This window comes from Crinia signifera, chromosome 5, assembly GCF_055691185.1.
Source record: "Crinia signifera chromosome 5, ASM5569118v1, whole genome shotgun sequence".
NCBI lineage: Eukaryota > Metazoa > Chordata > Amphibia > Anura > Myobatrachidae > Crinia > Crinia signifera.
The window spans coordinates 122,797,495-122,820,677 of NC_139221.1; the positions used below are offsets into that span (position 1 = coordinate 122,797,495).

At 44.0% G+C, this 23,183-nt stretch overlaps 1 protein-coding gene across 1 annotated transcript in view; it reads right to left on the reverse strand.

Annotated features, from left to right (window-relative positions):
* The window catches only part of LOC146005728 (uncharacterized), a 93,780-nt gene that overhangs the window by 58,187 nt on the left and 12,410 nt on the right, over positions 1-23,183 (reverse strand). Inside the window, exons 3-8 of the mRNA XM_083145155.1 lie at positions 17,876-18,041; positions 16,046-16,271; positions 15,492-15,665; positions 13,019-13,096; positions 12,071-12,082; positions 8,115-8,195 (exon numbers count right to left, since the gene is read on the reverse strand). Coding sequence (XP_083001281.1) covers positions 8,115-8,195; positions 12,071-12,082; positions 13,019-13,096; positions 15,492-15,665; positions 16,046-16,271; positions 17,876-18,041 — 737 coding nt within the window. The remainder of the gene's footprint in view (positions 1-8,114; positions 8,196-12,070; positions 12,083-13,018; positions 13,097-15,491; positions 15,666-16,045; positions 16,272-17,875; positions 18,042-23,183) is intronic.

Genomic DNA, 23,183 nt, shown 5'->3' on the forward strand with positions numbered 1-23,183 from the left:
TGACCAATCTGATTATTTATTTATATCAGTATACCTATAGGACAGGACACACATGAAGATTACTCACAGGATTCCCATCAGCTCCCGGGGCTCCACGCTCTCCTACAAGCCCCTTGTTACCCTTTGAATGAAATAGAGGACCTTATTTACACTCAATGCCAAAAGCACAATGTTTTATTATGGCATCGGTCCTCCTGGCAGGTCCACACATCAATCTTCATGCCAACCTGCTCTATAGATAGACATTGATGCTAGGCATGTACAGTAACTAGGTGTGGGGACAGGCAGTGGCACACTGTGCAAACATGTCAGTAGTATCACACCAAAGTTCCTAATTTATGGCTAGAATCAATCGTCATCAAGGCACTTTACGACAGTCTTTACTAGATGGGCAAAGTGTACCTAGAACCAAGATGATTTGGTCTAAGCACATTTAACAGTACAGAGATTTTAAATGTGCAGAGAGGTTTACTAAAATCTAAAATTCCTGTATAAAAATAAACCTGGCCATTATTTGTGGCCTACATGCAAAAGCAGGCAGTATTTACACAACATACAAAAATAATAATTATGTTTGCACCCCTTGCATTGTACCATGGGTTGTTCAGGTACCTGCTTTTTTGGGGTTTACCCTCATCTCAGAATAAGGTTCATTGTACACTTGTAAAATACCTGTGTATTGCCATCTGTATTCAGAGTCACCGGGATCTATGTGGGCGTATTGCATTTCAAAGAGCAGCACTACAGTGGCAGGGGCAAATGCAGGAGTTGCTAGGAGAATTACCTCTATGTAGAGTGGCCAATCACGGGGGCATTTTTTTCATTTGGTCAATGTAATGATAAACTGTAATGCCCCCAAACTGGCCACCCTGTAGTGTTACTTACACTGGGCTAGCCGTTGGTGGCAGGCAGCAGCAGGACCCGAAATTGTGTGCAATTTCTGTATGTGTACCATCTATACATCTAAAGTATATATGGATATGGTACATGCATTGTGCACTGTGCTTAGGCAATGCCTGAACGTGTTAGGCAAAGTAGAAGATTTATACATTACCTAAAGTGTTTTTGAAAGCAAGTGCTTTGTACTAAATGTCACTGAAGCCTCCCCAAATGACTTATCCAATGTTTCAATTTATAAACATCTTTTTCAATTTATAAACCAAAATGTTGGAGTAGGCTGAGTCTTCATTTTTTGGTGCCGGAAAGTCAGTGACTGCCACCATTTCTGTACTGCATATTACATTACTATAATAAGGCAGCACAGCAGGTCATAGAATGCATTACAAGTGAGAACCACAGTCCGTCCCCCCATCCCCTCCTTGCTGCCACGCCCTCTTTGGAAACACCCCTTGTAAATAATACCACTTAACGTTTTTTCAGACATTAATACCCCTTTCACACAGAAAAATCCCAAAAACCCAGGTATTTCCCGGATACAAAAACCCGGGTACAACTAGGCAGCAAGGGGCTGACCCCCTTTCACACAGGAGCAAAAACCCGGGTATTTCCCGTGTCGACCCCTTTCACACAGAAGCCGGATTTTTCCTGCAAAACTCTGTGTGTCATAAGAAAAGGACAGTTTTAAAGGCACACAGAGATGAGGTCATCAAAAGTGGGAGGTGTCTGCTCACTGGATTGCATTAAACATGGCTGACAAGTTGCAGAACACCCTCACTATTAACCTAAATACTATGACACAGTAGAAAAACAAGGACACATTGGTTGTATGTTTGAAAGAACTGGTTTTATTTTTCACAAAATGTGTTTTATGCAGTTCACTTTAAATATAAAATGTTTTCAAATATAAATCTTTAGTGGTCATAAATATCCTTACAACACTGAAACGACATTGAACTATTGCAACACGAGGTACAATATGTATTTAGCATAGGTATACTATCAGTGGTGGGTGAATAGGTTGTGCTGCCATCCAAGCTGGTATAGTATAGGGGAGAAACACACCTAGTCCGACTGTCCAGCAGCCACACATTTTCATCCGGCACTGTATATATAGATAAACACTTGTATTTGCAATTTTTGGTACCTGTAGGGCACAGGTCTTCAACCTGTGGCCCTTCAGATGTTGTGGAACTACATGTCCCCGCATGCCCTGAGTTTTTTTGCCATCCAACTATAGGAAAAAATGTGGCAATGCATGGTGGGACATGTAGTTTCACAACATCTGGAGGGCCACAGGTTGAAGACCTGTGCTGTAGGGCAATTCTAAACACTCTGGCTCCTGCCGGGCAGTGAAAACCCGCACGGCCAGGAATCTGTGCCGCACACAGCAGTTTACAATGATGGGATCCGGCTGAAACCAGGCGGGCTGGGTGAATGGTCACATCTGTGCCCATTATTAACTACGGTGTGTGTCACGGCTTCCTGGCCGTGCGGGGTTTCGCCATCCGACAGGAGTCGGAGTGTGTGAAATAGCCCTTAGTACACCCAAAAAAAATATAAATATATAAATATAAGCCCCAAACAGGGAATTTTTTTATTGCCTTAAAGATAAAGAAGAAGGCACACTGTGTACACATTATAGATTATGTTCAGCCACATATCTAGAGTATACTCTATTTGTACACATTTAAATAAAAAAAAGTTTGAGAACTTTGATTCAGCTCCAAACTGAAGAACCAAATGAGCTTTTTTGAGGCTCATAAACTAAAGAACCATAATACTCTACTGTGTGCATCAAAATGGAACACAGCATTTAAAGGCCCTTGTAAGTGCCACTTTTTAACCAAGAAAAATTGAACGAGGCCAGAAAAAATAGAAATAGAACAACCATATAGCAACATTACTACAAATGCCTGTAGGCAGTGCTGATTACAGTGCTAACAGGAGTGTTATGATTACTAGCATTCACTGAATCATCAGCATAATTTTTCACATTGCCATATTGCCTACTACATCCTGTGCCATTGACAGTATCATGCACTGTCTCCTGTGGACTGGTATTGGCATGTGGCCTACTTGGCTGTGTGGCATGTGAAAAATTATTGCCCATGTTTTCAGTATAACTACGCCCTTGGCCCTGCACAGTAGTTTGGCTTGAATTTGAAGGCATAAATGTATGGCCTCTGTGTGGTGGATTACAATAATCACCCTCAGCGTACGGACTACACAGCTTGTAAGGGTGCGGATTCTGTAATGTAGACACCATATTGGAAAGGAAGGTCATCTGTGCATCACGATTTTCACGCGCTATGCGTTCGTGCAGACCCACCAACTGTGTGAGAAAGGAATCTTGCAACTGTCTCTCGTTGTCAAAGAAGCGCTGTAGTCGGGCATCCTCTTGAGTTTGAAATTCAAGATCGGACTCTCGGAGATGATCTACCAGGATTCTTGACATTGAGCGCGTAGCAAGCTCCATCTTTGACGGTTTTTTCTTCCTTGCAGGTACATCAAATACTAAAAAAAAGGAAAAATCATTACAATCCAATAGCGCCATGCCAGTATATATATATATATATATATATATATATATATATATATATATATATACACTACTACTACTGGTTCCCACAATACCCCTCTCCAGGGCACACCACATGTGTGCTGTAGTAGTGGGTGCGTGGTTGTTACCTGTGTTACTGTGGGACTACAGGTCCCAGCAAGCCTGCAACACATGCTGATACTTGGGAGAACCACAGGTACTAGCATGTGGGGCATTAAAGGCCTGCTGATACCTATAGCCCCCTGTACATCTATTAAAATAGATACACAAACAATACTTGAAAAACTTACTGTTACGACGCAACGTTGGGGTCTCAGTCTGTGCAGGAGCGGGTGTCCCAGATGGGGTAATGGTGCTGGCTCCACTGTCGTCAACCTCAGCCTCTATTGGATCAATTGTGTCCTCCATGGCAGCAATAGGATCAGGGATGCTGTTGTCTATGCTGTCTTCCAACTCCATTATAGGTGGGCAAGATGGGCTGCATTCTGGAGTTATGCTCCGTGATGAAGCTGCACTGGATGATGATATGGCAACAGGGTTCACCAGGGCAGAATTGCCAAAGACCTCGTTACATTGGTCGAAGTAAACCCATTCCATCCTCCCAGCACCACTTTTCCTCCTGTTGTTGTCACAAACTTTGTTGTAATACCTGCGCAGAGCTTTTAGTTTGTTGACCACCTGCTGCTGGGTGCGCACAATGCCCCTTGAAGTGAGGACCTTGGCAATATTGGTGTAGACTACAGCGTCCTTCACTGTGCCAGTAATCTGTTTACGGATTTCTTCCTCCCCTCTGACACTGAGCAGCTCACGGATCTCCTCATCTTTCCAGTGCGCCATGTCCTCTGCCACGTGCGCTCAGCCAATCAGGGAAGCTGTAAAGATCAGCCAATCACGCAGCACCATGCTGCACAGCCAATGAACATGATTTTTCAATAGTCGGGAGAAAAACACGGGTCGGGACCTTTCACACAGCCGCAGACACGTGTCTGACACGGGAAAAACCCAGGTAAATTACTGGGTCGAAGTCCCGGAACTTTAGACCCGTGTTGACCCTTTCAGACAGAAGAAAAACCCGTGTCGACACGGCAAGAGCAGGGAAATTACCGGGTCTTTTTTTCTGTCATACAATGTGGGATAAGTTGCCAGACCTATACTGTATGAATGTACTGTAATGAATGAATGCACTGTAAGAACGCCCAGTGCTAACAGTACATTACAGTGAATAATTGAATGACTAATTAATGGTTAGCATTACTGCCTCACAGCACTGAGGTCATGGGTTCAATTCTTACCATTGCTCTAACTGTGCGGAGTTTGTATATTCTCCTCTTGCGTGGGTTTAATTGCCCCCCCCCCCCCAAATAAAAAAGGACTCCTGTAAAAGAATGCCTGTATGTGCGTGTACATGTCATAGGGAATATAAATATATAAATAACTGGTAATAAATAATAATAATAACACATATATCTTTTTTCTATTCAGTAACAGTAATTTATAAAGCTTCAGTGTATTTCATTGAGCTTTACACTTGAGAACAAAAACTAATTTTGTTGAGGCTGGATAATGACCTGCAGTCCTCCAAGTAAAATCCCCCACCTCAGCTCATGTCAGTGGGAGGTGGTGACCAGACCAGGCTGCGATAATCAGAGGAAGCCACTCCTTGCCTTACTGTCAGCCCTAACTGGCTTCTTTGGGCTGTAGCAAATGCAATCCATAGCAGTTGGGGGGGTTGCACATGTGCAGGGGACACTGCACTTGTCAATTACAGATGGGTCTGTTCCCATCCTTGCAGGGGATGGCGCTGGCGTCGCCAGCCCCCATCCCCCGCCAGCGCCATGGCGATCGTGAGAAGGGGACGCGCGCGCACGAGAGGCGCGCGCGCCCCCTTCCGACGGCGCTTCCAAACGTTTCCCCGGGTCCCCGCCGGCTTGCCGGCGGTAACCCCGGGTCCCCGTCGCCTGCCCGCACCCCCCCTAACCCCCCCTAACCCCGTCCGTCTCTCTGAGGCGGAGACGGACAGGGTTTCCGCCACGCTAGCGACGGAGACTGAGACGCGCGTGCGCGTGAGACGCACGCGCGTCTCAGTCTCCTCGCTGGCGAGGCTGCTGGCGGGTCGCCAGCGCGTACGTTCTGGCGACCCGCCAGCAAGGATGTGCATAGGCACATACTGTACATTGCATAGAATTTGGGCACTGGCCAGCAGTGGGTACCTGACGGTGGGTGTAAGGCTGCAGGGAGCAGCTGCAGCCCCTCCTCCCCCCAGGTAATAGCAAAGAGACAGACAGAAAACCCTATAACTTGTGGTAAAGCAGCAAAGAGCCCCTATACATTAGGACACACAGATTTTAGACAGATAGGGACAGTAAGAGGATCCTTAAAATAGGATAAAATCTATAGTAAAAAAAATAAGAACAACAAACATATATATATATAATAATTAGAGATGTGCGGCGGCCACTTTCGGGTTTTGGTTTTGGATCTGGATCTCCCTTCGTGTTTTGGATCTGGATTGGTTTTGGCAAAACCACCCTTGTGGGTTTTGGCTAAAAATGGCTAAAATAACAGAATTTGGGCCTGTTTTTGCCCCTAAAGTATTATTAACCTCAATAACATTAGTTTCCACTCATTTCTAGTCAATTTTGATCACTTCACAGCTTACAAAATTGTTTTTATTTACTGTAGTTAGGCCAAAAGGGTATACCGAGGTAGCTGGATGACTAAGCTAAGCGACAGCAGTCGGCATCACATACATGTGGACCTTACACTTCCAACCTGGCAGAGCGGCACTGCAGGGGCAGACAGGGTGGCAGTTTAATAAACTATCCCAAAAAAAGAGAAATGCTCCAAACAGCAAATACAAAGAGGTATCGGCCTTGTCATGACTGGTGGTAGCAGCTTCAGCACTTCCACTATTTCCTCCTCCATCATCCTCCAAAAAATGTGTTTTTATTTTATTTATTGCTTTTATTTCTTTTTCTTACTTTACACTGGACACAGCCTGTCACACTGGACACAGCCCCTTGGACACTGGACACTGCCCCTGGACACAGCCCCTGGACACTGGACACAGACTGTCACCCTGGACACAGCCCCTGGACAATGGACACAGCCTCTGGATACAGCTCTTGTACACTGGACACAGCCCGTCACCCTGGACACAGCCCCTGGACAATGGACACAGCCTCTGGACACAGCTCCTGTACACTGGACACAGCCGTCACACTGGACACAGCCCCTGGACAATGGACACAGCCATCACACTGGACACAGCCTCTGGACACCGCCCCTGGACATAGCTCCTGTACACTGGACAATGGATATATGTCACGCTGGACACTGGATATATGCCGTCACACAATGGTTAGATGTCACACTGGCCACTGGATATATGTCGTCACACTGGACACAGGATATATGTCGTCACACTGGACACAGGATATATGTCGTCACACTGGACACTGGATATATGTCGTCACAGTGAACACAGGATATATGTCGTCACACTGGACACAGGATATATGTCGTCACACTGGACACTGGATATATGTCGTCACACTGGACACTGGATATATGTCGTCACACTGGACACCGGATATATGTCGTCACACTGGACACTGGATATATGTCGTCACACTGGACAATGGATATATGTCACGCTGGACACAGGATATATGCCGGCACACATTACATGTCACACTGGACACAGGATATATGTTGTGACTTGTGACACTGGACACAGGATATATTGTCGTCACACTGGACACTGGGTAGATGTCGTCACACTGGACACAGAATATATGTCGTCACACTGGACACAGGATATGTCGTCACACAGGACAGGACACAGGATATATGTCGTGAGTGACTCGTGACACTGGACAATGGATAAGATATAGGCTGTCACAGTGGACACAGCCCCTTGTATTACTGCAGCCCCTGTACACAGTGTACTACTCAGCAGCACTGCAGCCCCTGCGTGTGAGCACTGCAGCACTGAGTTAGTTAGTTAAATCACAAAAAACACAGGGTTCAGGGCTAAATAAATCACAACACAGGGCTTAGGGCTAAATAAATCACAACAGGGCACGGGCCACAGGACAGCCCCTGGACAGTGGACACTGCAGCCCCTGCGTGTGAGCACTGCAGCACCTAGTTAGTTAAATCACACTACAGGGCTCAGGCCTATAAACAGTCACTGACTCTCAATACAAGTCTACAACACAGGGCAGTGAGGGCACATGGCAGGTCATGGAGCACAGCACAGCACAGGGCAGTGAGGGCACAGGGCAGGTCACAGAGCACAGCACGGAGCACATGGCACGGAGCACAGCACAGGGCAGTGAGGGCACAGGGCAGGTCACGGAGCACAGCACAGCACGGAGCACATGGCACAGAGCACAGCACAGGGCACACGGAGCTTCCCAACCACCCTCTTCCCTCTCCAAGATTGGAGTGAAGATGGCGGGGTCTTTTATAAGATCCCGCTCCCGCGAGAATCCGACAGCGCGATGATGACGTTCGGCCTCGTTATTGGTCCGGAATTCAGGCGGGAACTCCCGAGCCGACTCGGATCTGACCCGGATCCCCGATATTCGGATCTGCCGGATCTCGGGGATCCGGACCCGCTCATCTCTAATAATAATACAGTACTAACCTCTAGTCCTGGTTCTCCTGGAGACCCCGGCTGGCTTTCAGGACACTGGCAAGCAGGTGAAGGCACTCGCACAAGAGGGCACTATAAATTGCAAATAATTACAAATCTGAATAAAGTAAATATAAATAGAAGAGAAAATTACTTTGTATGGATATTTAGTAAAAGTAAATGATGTGTCATTTTGTCTGCAAAGCAAAATTTAACTCTGATCCTAAACGTCATATAAAAGTTACTACTGTAAATGAAATGAATTATAAGAGGGTGCTGTCAGCTCTTTTTGTACGGTGGTGATGTTCTGTCCATATTGACCAAATCAAATAGTCTCATTCTAATGATAAAGGGTTTAACTTCTGTGCGACATAACATATTCACTGTAAACAAATACACAAAGCATGCTGTTATACAGTATGTTTATAAAGTCGACATTCAGAATGTCAATACAAAAATGTCAACATGGGTCGAATGTTGACATAAGGAAGTTGATATTGAATGTTGGTGATATGAATGTTGCACACACTAAGAAAATATTGGCTGTTTGTCATTTAACCTTTTGAGTGCCTACATCTCTATGAGAGATGCGCAAAATATATGGTACAAATGCCAGCGTCACACACATTTGTTATATAAATTCAAATATAAAATGTTCTGTAAAAAAATATGATATTTCCAATATATGGTAAACATTACAGGTCAGTATGAATAAGATGAATAAAAATGTCTGCTTGGCAATTTCCACACTTATTTCGACAAATTCAATTGGCACTTAAAGGGTTAAGGATGAATCGGGCATATTATTCAGTGTAAATGCCCTACAAGAAAGTGCCCTGCTGCATGGACAACCAGGCAATAACGGTAGCAGCCTAGTATATGTAAATGAAGGGCAGAGGGATATTACTCTGCCCTTCATTACGCTTTCTGATGTGTGCCCAGGTTCCGATATGTTGGCCCATTGCATAGTGTGGGCAGCATGGACGGTCTAATGCAGGCATTCCCAACTACGGTCCTCAAGGCACACCAACAGTGCAGGTTTTAGTGATATCCAGGCTTCAGCACAGATGGTTTAATCAGAATCCCTCAGATACTAATTAAGGGGTTTATTCTAGTTCATTCTTTCTGACAAAATCCTTCTTAAGGCCCATACACACTTAACGATTTTCAGCTGAAAATCGGTCAAAACAGCAGTTTTGATCGATTTTCAGATGAAAATCGCCCAGTGTGTATGCCCCCCAGATTGCCGACTAGCGATTATGCGCGCTCCCGCATCATCGCTAGTTAAGTGGTTCATCTGCTGGTTTTACCAGCAGATGTGGCGATGATGGATGGTTTTTCATCCATCATCGCCATGTGTGTACGCTGCCCCGGGCTGAAAGATTAACCACTTTCAGCCCGGCGGCCCGCCCCGCTGCCTCCCCCCGCCCCCTCGCCAGTGTCATATATACTCACCCTGTTGATGGTCCTAATCCACACCGCACAGCCCCGCTCATCATCTCCGGACCGGCTGGCTGCTGCTGCTGCAAAGCCCTGCAGCCCTGCTCCCCCGCTGATCACCCGGCTCTCCCATCCCGGGCAGAATACAAAGCGCTGCTGGCCCCGCCCTGCTCAAAACGGAGCACACCGCTGGCCACCAATGTTAAGTCAGTAATATATACATTGCTGGCACAGGTCAGCAATGTATATATTACTGGCACCACTGTGCACCAATGATTATTAATTAGCCAGTAATATATACAGTACATTGCTGGCACAAGTCAGCAATGTATATATTACTGGAACCACTATGCACCAATGATTATTAATTTGCCAGTAATATATACATTGCTGGCAAAGGTCAGCAATGTATATTACTGGCACCAATGATGATTAATTAGCCAGTAATATATACATTGCTGGCAACAGGCCAACAATGTATATATTATTGTCATCACTGCCCACCAATGTTACTCATATACCAGTAATATATGCATTGCTGCCACGGGCCAGCAATGTCTATATTATTGACACCACTGCCCACCAGGCAGTAGTACAATTACAGCTCCCCCCCCGGCATAAAAATTCTGCCACCCCTCGCCACTGCCGCCAAACAGCCCCCCCCCCTAGCCATCTCCACCAAACAGCCCCCCCAAAATGCGCTGACAGCGCAGGTACACAGAACAGTACCTCTGCTGCTTTGATCCATCAGGGCCCGGGAGTGAGGACAGGGAAGCAGCAGCCAGTGTGTAAGGGCGAACGGCGGCCAGTGTGTAAGGGCGAGCCTCTGTGAGCGCCGTGTCCCTGCGGCGCCTGCTCCCCCCCCCCCCCCCGACACTGCTAGGGCTGCTGAGCCCTAGTTACACCACTACCACCTGGGGTTAAAGTGAGCCGGACTGGGGTGGAACTGCATTCCGTCAGCTCACTTTGCCCTGTTGTCTGGCCCTGCCTACATCGCTAAAGGAGACAGCCGGGCAGAACGGTGGGAAAACCGGCTATCTCAGAGCAGGTCCATCCGTCTGTGGCGTGACTATTTCAAATGATGCCCCGGTTTGCGACTCATGAGCCAATCGGAGCTTGGGGCCCAGCAGCCAATCAAGAGCCACTGATGCCTGATTGGCTGCCAGGACGCGAGTTCCGATTCACTAGCGAGTTGTGAGCTGGCGCATCATTGAATTGTTCAATTGTTCATTGAAATTAAATGTTTTCCGTGCACATGGGTGGGATTTTGCCTGGTCAGGGCGGCGCGGGGTGGAGTTTACTTGTGCTGGGCTCTGAATATATGCAGCCCAGCAATTAGTTCTGAATCAGGCACCAAGAACAGGAATAAAATGGCCCCTGCTCCCACCCTTGGAATTCAAACCCAGCCCATTATGTAAATAGCCTTATAATGAAAGATTTTCAGCAAAGTCTTTCGCCTCCTGAAAATCTCTCGCTCTTTGGGGAAAATAGCTCAGTGTGTACGCACTACTTTGGTGATAGCTATATCTATCACAGACTTTGGCAAAGTCTTTTGAAATGAAAATCTTCAAGTGTGTATGGGCCTTTAGATGGACAAAACCATGTGCACTGCAGGGGGGGCAGATGTAACATGTGCAGATAGAATTAGATTTGGGTGAGTTATTTTGTTTCTGTGCAGGGAAAATACTGACTGCTTTATTTTACACTGCAATATAGATCTCACTTTGAAGAAAAACCCCACCCAAATCTAATTCTCTCTGCACATGTTACATCTGCCCCCCCTGCAGTGCACATGGTTTTGTCCATCTAAGAAGGATTTTGTCAGAAAGAATGAACTAGAATAACCCCCTCACCTGTGCTCAAGTCTGGATATCTACAAAACCTGCACTGTTGGTGTGCCTTGAGGACCGTGGTTGGGAATGCCTGGTGTAATGGTTAGCATTACTGCCTCACAGCACTGAAATCATGGGTTCAATTCCCACCATGGTCCTAACTGTGCAGAGTTTGTATATTCTCCCTGAGCTTGTGTGGGTTTCCTCCGGGTACTCCGGTTTCCTCCCACAATCCAAAAATATACTGGTAGGTTAATTGGCTCCCAACAAAAATTAACCCTAGAATGTCTGTGTGTGCCTGCACATGTGGTAGGGAACATAGATTGTAAGCTCCACTGGGGCAGGGACTGATGTGAATGTTCAAATATTCTCTATCAAAGCGCAGTGGAATATGAATATGTGTGCGCTATATAAATAAATAACTAATAAATAATAATAAATAAAAAAATAATGTGTACCCATTTAGGGTTAGGCTGGGCTGAAAGTCAGGGTTAGAGTAAGGGTTAGGGTTAATATGCTTAACGTGCTTAGCATGTTGACCTCTCAACCATGTCGACATTCTCAATGTCAATAAAATGTACCACACCCAGCATACTATATATAGAGATATTGCATGCATGTTTATATATATATATATATATATATATATATATATATATATATATATATATATATATATATATGCAGTGTACTTACCCTGGTGTCATTCTGTTAGGAGAAAAAAAAATATTTTTGAAAGTTATTCGTCTGATAATTATAATTCTGGAAAAACTGTTACCCAGTAATATACAACATCTAAAAGGTTTCATTATGTGGATTATGATTTACCAAGTGAGATAAGCTACAGTAAAGCACCATGCCTAAAATATACCCCCCCCCCCCATATTATTGACATTCTACTCCTTTTATATTACTGTATATACTCGAGTATAAGGCGACCTGAATATAAGCCGAGGCTCCTAATTTTACAACAAAAAAAACTGGGGAAAAACTTATTGACTCAAGTGGGACCCTCACTCGAGTATAAGCCGAGGGGGGCTTTTTCAGCATAAATTTTTTTCTGAAAAAGTAGGCTTATACTCGAATATATATGGTAATTGATATTAAAGCCAAACAGCACTGAAGAAAATAATGTACCTATAGTTTGTTTAGGAATTCCATAACAAACTCATGTTACTATAGGGTCACCATGTGTAAAAGAAGGGTAAGGTAAATTTAAAAGTATAAAAGAAAATGGAATATTAGTGAAAAGGATACCTCACAATATCAATGAGCAGTAGTAGCAATGCATACCTCCCAACTTCTGTGTTGGGGAAATAGGGACACTCGCGTGGAGAAGCGCCCGAAAAGGGGGCGGGGCGTATGCAAATGAGGGCGCGACTTTTGCTAATTAGCCGCAACCTCATTTTCATACGAGAATAGACGCTGTGCGCATGCGCACAGCGTCTATTCTATTAGATTGGGGGGTCTCCCAACTGCCACCCCCCGCAGCGGGACAATGCCTGCCACGGGTGGGACAGCGGGACAGGACCCGAAAATCGGGACTGTCCCGCTGTAATCGTGACAGTTGGGAGGTATGGCAATGCATGTATTCTGCTGCATTTCTGTGTAACAGGTGTCCACAGGAGAAATCCCATTACTCACCACAGAATAGATTTCACAGGCCGTCTCTCTTTCACTCTGCTCCGGGTCACAGTACAACCTTAGTTTCTGTATCTCCATCTGAACACACAGTAAAATATGTATTTTCACTGTACTAATCATTTCATTTGCCAACATCCTTCCATATTAGTAAAAAATGAATAACCATGCTTCTAATTTCCTGATAACCCCCTGGTTCATACACTACTTCCTGACAGACTGTTAATACAAGGCTGGTAATACATCCTCTATGGTAAATTTAATACAAGATACTTAAAAAAATTGTATGACTATTTTTCTATTTTGAATTTAAAAATTGTTATCATATAATGTAATACAGGTCCTATGTCAGTTTGGATGCAGGAAGCATTAATTGTGTGATTTCAGTGTGTTGGGGCTAGCACTGTACAGACACACTTACAGTAACAACGGATAGAACTATTTATCTGTCACATGTTTTTTTAAGCTCTTACCCCTTTCAACCTACAGTATAACCTGGGATATTGCCTGGTGAAAGCCTCAAACGTAATAACCCGGGACGATTAACCCAGCATTTCAATGTGGGTCAGAAGGGATAAACCCGGGTTGCCCTGTGTATAATGGGCGACCCGGGTTTAGGCCTTTATTTTCTTCAGCAAACGTCTACCGTATGTTTGCATGAGGGACTGATTGTGAAGGCATGCGCATATTCGCCCAGTTCTCGGAGCAGGATGCTGCAAGTCTAAGTCGGCAAAGACTGACTTAGATTTTTGAGCACTGTACAAATCATTTTTGCAGGGCGGCAAGGTTCGGACTTCGCACGCCTGGTGGGTGGCTCTCTAAGCAGCAAAATACCACTGCTTATCAAGTCAAACAGAAGCAGGGTCTTAGGAGCTTATTCTGATCGTAGCAGCCAAACGTGCCTACGTTCGCTATTAACGTACGCTATCCGTACGCGGCCGTTGGGGTTAGGTCCACCCACAACTCAGCCGCATTCGTAAGGCCAGAAACATCGGCAAAGGGGAGTGGCGTACAATTGAGCGTACGCCAACGTACACGGACGGGCCAGCCCTTACACTCCGACAACTGGCGTACAAATGAGCGTACACCACCGTTTACGGACGTCTCTCGGCCGTCTTCCCACCGACTTCTTACGGCTATCTGAGCGTACGCCAGCTTGCACGGACGGGTCCCTATTGTTTTCAATAGAAAAGTCAGCTTATGTCACCGCTCGTGAGAGTGAGCGTACGTCTGTGTACGCTGGCATACCCTTCATATATATGGACCTGCAAATCGTGCCTTTCAACTATAATTATGAAAATTAATTAATTGATTGAATTAATTAATGTGCAAAATAGTGGCCATGGGCTTAAAACATTGCTGAAACATCCTTTGTAGGTGTTAGATGTGGTTTATGTTCTTGTATCATAAATACAAAACCTATGTTTGTATTAGAGTGAACACGTTGACACATGTCGACTTGTGTAGATTGAGTGTGCTACTGTGTAAAGTCTATGAAAGCACGTAGTGAATGTGTATAACTGTTTAACAAATACCTACCTTAGCATATATAAGCAGGTCTTAAAAAGATTCTTACCTTAAATTAAACAAACCTTTAAATGTAGAGAAGTATAGAAAGATAAGCTTCCAATGTGTTAGAGTGCTGTGTGTGGCTTGCAGGTAGTGAAATCATGGTTTGGACTTAATAGACTGCAGCATTGGTTATTACATTCAGGTGTATGTGTTTGGTAGTAATCCGCGTAAATTAGCTAACCCAGGCGCACGCTGGCATGCGGTATCTGTAGGGGTGGTTTGAGATGTCGGTTGGCGGCCGCCTGTTTTGTGTCCGAAATGAACGGTGCTTTAGTCGATCGTGCGGTAGTAGCACCGCTCATTTTTGGTGCACACCCCCGTGTACGCCCATATTTACGCCCATTTTCCCTCATTATTTCGGCCGCTCCCCTCATCACGCCCCTATGCCGCCCCCATTGCCCGTACACTCGCGTATAGGTTTTTTCGCACGTAGAGACCCGGCCGTAAGCGTTGTGGAGTGTTCGCGCCTGCGCATTAGCGAATGTACGCATGCGCAGATCATAAAAAATCCCGGGACGTACGCATACGGCCCGGCCGCTCCAACCAGAATAAGGCCCATTGTGTGAAAGGGTCAGTCCCGGGTCAGTCCCAGGATCAATATCCTGGGTCCGATCCAGCTTTATTGATGTGAAAGCGGTATCTTACTGCAGTGTATAAGTTAATATATTATATGTATGTTGTATATTATATGTTATAACACCTGGTGCGTGTATAGTACAGTAAATGGGTAATGCACAGATATGTCTTGGTTAGTTTAGTAAAATGTGTGTGTTTCACTCCAAATTTTCTGTCTTTATTTTAGAGCCTTGTTAAAAACAAATTATTTCTTAAGAAAGATTGTTATTATTTTGTAGATGTAATGAAAAATACAATATACTCCTCTTCTACATGAAAGGTTACTCACAGTTACAGATTGATCAGACGTTTCTCTTTTTACAACTTGAGTTTTGCCATTGATGAATATCGGTCCAATTTCTCCAAGCGCGTGACTTTGAATGAGAGCGTCATCCAGATACAGAACTGCACTTTTACTTCTCACTAGGATTTTCAGCTGGTGCCACTTCTCATCATACAGTGCCTGGGCAAGAGTTATATTTTATCATTTTCTATTATAATTCTGTACTGATCATGATGCTCCGTCTACTCTCCAGCAGAGATTTATTTGACAGACCAGAACCTTGGAAGATGTGCGGAGCCATCGCAGGCCCATTCACAACCCCGTACACATAGACAGCCCATAATCAAGAAAGTGGAACATCTATGACATGACTTTGTTATTTGTTATTACTGCCACTACTCATTACCATACCTACCCAACGGTCCCTTTCTCTCAATAACTCAACAATAAAAATCTGCATGGGTGATCGTAGAAGCACCTTGACACATGCTCAGTGTGATTGCTCACCTGTGTGAACATCAACAATTGTGTGCAAACATGAAGTAGGCGCTCTTTCTTACCTTTAATCTTGTATCATTAAACTTAATCACTTGATGATTTTCATTGATCTGTGTGACAGTAAAGATGACTGAATTGTCTGTACCATTTAGAGTCACTGCCGCCTGGATCTCTCCAGCCTTTGATAGTATTCTCCACAGGTTAACAACCTCCTGTGTCTCAGGAGCATTTAGACGTATGGTTGCCACAAACACATAGGAGGGTGGAAGGCCTTCAGGAAAAATGTCTCTATAAAACAAATGCTGTAATGTAAAGACTATGTAGAGGAGTAAGATTACCAATAGAATAATTAGAAACTATATTATAGGGACAGAAAGATGTCTAAGGTAATCATGCCTCTATTTTTAGGTGCTAAAGTGATAGCTATACCCAGTACTATTTTTCTGGAAAAATAGGTTCAGGAACTCCAGGTCTGGGGATGGATCAATTAAATAAAAAAAAACATATATAATAGAGAGAGGGAGGGAGAGATAGATGTATATATTGTATTTAGAAACAAAGGCACTCACAGGTGACTTTAAAATAACACTTATCTTCTGAAAAGTAAATTTTCAGTTCCTGATGATGTCATATTTAATTAGAGGTTCAGGAATTGAGTTCCTGCTCGTTCCTGCTGAAAAATAGCATTGGCTATACCTATTGCTTGGAATGGTCGGCCCCATATTGTGTGAGATTGACAGTCTATCAGCTTGTGCTTGTGTACCATACATTAAGTGCGTTCCGCTAACATCACTATGCATTTTTAATGCTGGTTGGAATCAGATGAAAAGGGCCCAAATCGCACTAATGAATACATTTGAACAAGATGAGCAATCTTCGTCGGCTCTTGTATTTATTCACAACTCTGCTGATATATACCCCTTTTTATGGTTTTAAATTCCTCCAGCACCAAACTTCTCACTTCATATGGAACCAAAAACACCCGTAGGTCAGATAACAATTACTTCATCGTCCCACTCGGGATGGTGGTTGAAAAATATTAAAAATATTATTATGCACTGCAGCTCTCCCACTGTGTAGAGTGGTGCATCTTTTTATAATACTTGACACCTTGGCTGGCCTCCCAAAATGCTGCCCCATTCAGTACTTAAACTTTCAAGTTTATCCTGTTTATGGGCTAAAGATAGAGGTCACCCATAGTGGTCTGCCCCATATTGTGTGAGATTGACATGCTATCATGCAACGTTTCGGTTTATTTAGAATTTTCATCAGGACAAAGGTTCTAAATAAACCAAAATCAAGTTGCCTGTGAAGGTCTGACTTTACTGAAAAGCCTGAGAGTGACGCCTTTCTTCTTCTATACTTTATTCTAGCCATTGGAAGGCACCCGGCAAAAGATGTCTACAATTATACATTGGGAGTGCCAAGTGCAACACAACTTTCTCTTTCTATATATCTCTATCTATCGATCGATCGATATATAGATAGATAGATAGATAGATATATTAGAACAATTTTCACGTCACCCCTAGGCTAAAAGGTTTTGGTACTTATGTATTATCTGGGCTCCCATGTTAAATGCACCCCATTTTTTCATACCCCTACTATCCAACTACGCATGGAGTTGATTTTATATAGTGTGGCGAGCGCGGCGAGCCACCGTGCCCGAAGCGTGGCGAGGGGACGTGGTCTCATAAGAAAAACGGGAGCCCAGATATTACATAAGTACCAAAGTTTTTTTTTTATCAAGCGAATCACAATAAAATAGACAGATCTTCTAGGTCCAAAAATCAAGACAAATTATATAATAGTTGTATAATAGATTCTTTACTTGATTTTCTAAGTATATTATGATTACTTATATATATAGAAAAGATATATAGATATTGCACCTTGTGTTTTCTGTCACATCCACGTCAGGGGTAAGAAGATAGGCTTTTTCTGAAACCAAAGACCCTGTTATCTTTTGACCTTTCTTATGAATGTTCATTCCCACGAGTAGCTCAAAACCCTTCTCATCCCGAGAAGCTACAGGTATTCTCGTTGGGCATACAGATTCTACAAGAAATTCAATGTCTTTAATTATTGAACTAACAGACTATATATCACACTCACATAACACTTTTACTGTACTCATAAATTACATTTGAAAAATGTATGGTAATCTCAATTATGCTAAACTGTAACCAAAAATAAAAATGAGATTTTCTATTTAATATTAATGCAAATTAAAATGTGATGTCTTCTGCCATCTGTGTGGGTGTGTGTGTGAGGGGGGGAGGGAAGGCCTCTGTTTATGGGCGGTCCCATTTAGCCATAGGGAGGAGCCAAGAGGCGCACAATCTCTTAAACTGCGGTCACAGATGAAAACAAGATGGTGTTTACAAGGGGTGTGCAATAAGTTTTTACACTAGTGCAGGCAGGGGGGTTTCTGAGAATCTAGACACCAACAGAGATGAAATCTTTGTTTGTATTTTAAACTTGGAGTGGACCTACAGCTGGCATTTGGAGCCCTTCCCCCTCACAGCTGAATGCTGCAATTTGTAAGTCGGTGCTAATGGGACAAAGCTAATTTGACATTATTCTTATATAATTGTGTCATATTGGCTCCACCCCATCCCCACCGGCCCATGAATGGAGGCATTCTGCAGTGGGGGAAGGCTTAATGAGGAAATATGCCTCAATAATGAAGTCCTGCGGTATCCTCACCTATTTCCTCAAGGCAGGTTCCAGTGTAAGTGTCAAACAAGTCAGAAGGGTATCCCACACAGGAGAAAAACTTATTAAAAGTAGAATCTCAAACCAGCAATCATGATTTGTATATGCTCTTAAGTGGATTTAAATCTGAATGCGTTGGAGGTGCCCCCAGAAATTGAATAATCAGGTACTCAAAAATATATATATACACTTAATTGCCAAGTGCAATTAGCTGTACAAAAAGGGTATTTCTTTTGTGGAGACACATTTATAAATTGTGATATTACCAAGTTAGAACTTAACATTTATTTATTTTTTGCTAAAAACTTACTGGGGACATTTGTAACAGCGCTACTGGGGACATGATATGTAACTGGCACTAATATGTGCAAGAAAATGATTACTTGGCATTCAAATTCAGTGCCTGAGGTAGTACACAGACTTTGTTTCATGTTTTGAAACCTTGTTTTATGCACAAAGAAAATATATTTGTGTGTATTTCATGTGTTTCATATGTTTGTACAACATAAATGCAGGATACCTCATTGAAAATATTCTGAAATACGGAATAATCCGTTATCCAAAATTCTTCTGGTCCCGAGCGTTTTGGATAAGGGATACTCAACCTGTATATAGGTAGCTTACATAAAACGAATTTTCTGAATAAATGTAATACTCATGTTCATACTGTATATCAAATATTCATAAAGCATAAATAGCTCATCATCCTATGAGTATGTCCTCAATAGGACTATCTGTGCACCCACAGAGTTTATGTCACAAATAATGTATCATATAGACATCTTCAATATAGTGGCTATCTACTAAAATAATAATAACAATAATAATAAAACAAATCCAAAGTTCCTGCCAAATTATGCTAATTAGCCAAAAAGGCAACTGCACAAAAACAGTGTATGACTCCCATTATTTGGAGAGACCTGGAAAGACATTACAGCATGGAAGATCACATTTCCCTCTACTGTCTCCCGTCTTTCTGGAGCAGTGTAAGATGAGAGAGGATACGGGCATACTGATGGAAAGGAGAGACTGTGGCTCTTAAGGTGCCTGCACACGCGTCGATCCCGGCGTGCGTTGTGGGCTTTACTAGCACACATAGCATCGCATCGTATGCCTTGTGCATGCGATGTGCATGCAATGCGATGCTATGCTATAAAAAGCTAGTACAAAAAGTATGTGCAGCACATACTTTTTGTACTGTGCGATGAGGTGTCGCGGGAGCGCGCACCCCATCGTATAGCATCGCACTGCCGGGATCGGTGCGTGTGTGGGCTCCTTTATTCAGATCTGATCGCAGTACAAATTTGTTCTCAAAATGGGCAAAACCATGTGCACTGCAGGTGGGGCAGATGTAACAGAGAGAGTTAGATTTGGGTGGGGTGTGTTGAAACCAAAATTGCAGTGTAAAAATAATGCAGCCAGTATTTACCCTGCACAGAAACAAAATAACTCACTCAAATCTACCTCTCTCTGCACATGCCGAGAAGTGCTGCCAAGTTGGCTGCCGCACACTGAAAGAAGGTTCCTTGATAGCCAGGGAGCACTGTACATTTGTCACGGAGTGTCAGTTCCCCCTACAGCGGGGAACCGCATCTGAAGCTAGGAACGTGTTTTTACCACATGGGCTAGGAATGAGTTTTCACCTCATGGGCTTGATCACCCCATGTGGTGAAAACCTTTGAGATGAAGAAGCCCATGTGGTGAAAACGTCATGATGACTACTGGATTTAAAGATGAAACCCAGTGAAAAAATCAACAGTTGGCCTTGTGGACCCAGTTGGAGGACCACCACAGAAGTTCCAATGTGAAAGCCATTTAAAGGTGCTTTGCAAGATGTCGCTCTCCTGGTGTCTATAATTCTTAAAGATCGTTAAAAGATCTAATTTTTAACAATAATAAGAAAATCATAATCTCAGATTAACTTGGTTTCATTAGGCCTAATATAAGTCTAAGCAGGCATCCTTAACACTAATGTATCCCAATCTATGCTACAGATCTTATCTTTACCGTACAGCTGAAATTGCAAGAATGAAATACACTAATATAGTACACACTGATGTATTGGGCAGATGTTGTCACACTGCTTATTTTCTTTGGAAGGTGTTTTACTTATTAATATAGCAACATCACAGTTATATTCATTGTGTGGCTTTGACAGGTCTGTAACTGCGCATATACCAGGCCTGAGACTTATGAATGTAAAGCAAACATATGCTGTATTCTAACATTACCATTCATGAGTTTAATAGGTGTACTGTATTACCTCAGCTGTTGAACATGAGCCATGGCCAAGTCTGTGAGGTGTTTATGTAACGATGATGATGGCTTTGTTGAGAGCCTCTTATAAATTTAAAAATGTTACCATCATAGGGAGTCAGATTTCACCAATTCTATGCTGATGCTTGATGTTTCCCTGCCATGAAAAGGGTAGTTTTGACAAGAATGATAAGATGACTTTATCTGCCTTATATCTTGCTGTGCCATACACGAGAACGTCCTGCATACGACCTGATCGTATGCAGGTTTTAAGAGCGATGGAATGAGCGACTGTGTGTGCTTTACGATCTGCTTACGACCGCAAGCAAAGCCATTGGATCATACATGCAGCAGTTGTCCATACACACTAGGTGATTATGCCCAATGTGTATGGTGCACGATGATGGGGAAAATAGCTGGGCTGAAAGACACTCAGTGCATACACACACACACACTGAGCGGTTTCCCCTGCCCAGCCATTTTCCCTGGGGGTGGACGGCTTTCCATAGCAGGACCCTATCCTCACCGTCACTCATCTGCTCGTAATGCCAGCAGAAGAGCGGCGTCCGGCAGCGATGATGGGGGAGCGCGCAGCAGCACTCACTGCTCATTGCTGCCCTGTAAACACTGGGCGGCTTTTATGCTGAAAGCCGCTCAGACGACAAAACTGAGCGCTTTCACATGAAAGTCGCCCAGTGTGTACGGGGCTTTAATTATCAATATATGACTTATAAGTAGAGATGAGTGGTCCAGATTCCGTGGAATCCGAACAGCACCCCCCGAGCCCGCCGCGAGTTGCGCTTGCGAGTTTCCGGCTTTGCTCGGATACCCGAGTGCGACCAAACACGGTAATCTCGCGTCGGATTCTCGCGAGACGCTGAGTCTTTAAAAGCTGGCCATCCTGGAAATTCTGCGCCATTTTTTTGTCACACACTTTCTGAAGCCGCGCACAGCCCTGCAGTGTAGTCTGGGGTGTTACTGGCAGGGGTCTGAGGGGTGTTGTGCAGAAAGGTGTTGTGCAGCAGAGGGGTGTTGTGCAGAGGGGTGTTGTGCTGTGCAGAGGTGTGTTGTGCAGTGCAGAGGTGTGTTGTGCAGTGCAGAGGGGTGTTGTGCTGTGCATAGGGGTGTTGTGCAGTGCAGAGGGGTGTTGTGCTGTGCAGAGGGGGGTTGTGTAGTGCAGAGGGGTGTTGTGCAGTGCAGAGGGATTTGTGCTGTACAGAGGGGTGTTGTGCTGTGCAGAGGGATGTTGTACAGTGCAGAGGGGTGTTGTGCAAATGGGGTGTTGTGCAGTGTAGAGGGGTGTTGTGCAGTGCAGAGGGGTGTTGTGCTGTGCAGAGGGGTGTTGTGCAGTGCAGAGGAGTGTTGTGCAGTGCAGAAGGGTTTGTGCAGTGCAGGGGGGTGTTGTGCAGTGCAGAGGGGTGTTGTGCAGTGCAGAGGGATGATGTGCAGTGCAGACGGGTTTGTGCAGAAGAGGGGTTTATGCTGGGTTATTGTACTGGTCGTGTGTTAGGCAGGCTGTGTTAGTGCGCAGAGGGCATTTGCGGTCAGTCAGTGTAGTGGGGTACAGTATACAGGCCGGTTGTCAGTCAGCTTTAAAAAAAAAAAAAAGTTTATTGTTTGTGTGTGCTGCACCCCAATACACCATACTGATACTGTCAGAAGTTCTGACCTTAGCCTAAATTGAATGAAAACAACATTGCGAGCTGCAAAGTGGTAACAATTGTCTGGAAAGGGTTGGAAATTAATGTTATTGAGGTTAATATTACTCTAGGGACAAAAAAAGCAAAGATTACGTGATTTGGGCATTTTTTGACCATTTTTGAAAAAACTCCAAATCCAAAGCCTTTCACCGCTGCTTGACAAAGCCAAATACAAATCCCAGGGGCGAATCCAAATCCAAATCTCTGGCCCCGGCGCCCATCTCTACTTATAAGCCCACAAATAAATTGTTTTGAAGACATAATGTACATCTACATGATTCTATCTATAGCTTAGAAAAGCTGACCTAAAAGGCAAGTGATGATGCTTTTTGCCATTTGGTTACAATGTTCTGGAGAGCATCATCTTTAGCTTTGACTGGGATTCACATCTACCGAAGGTAGAAGCCGTGTTCAAGTCTCTGTCCGCACATGGGTTTACCAACAAACTGTGAGACATTGGTATAGTGGCGTTTAATTATTTGGGGAACATGGTAGGCAGAGGACAACCTCACATTTTCTTAGCTTC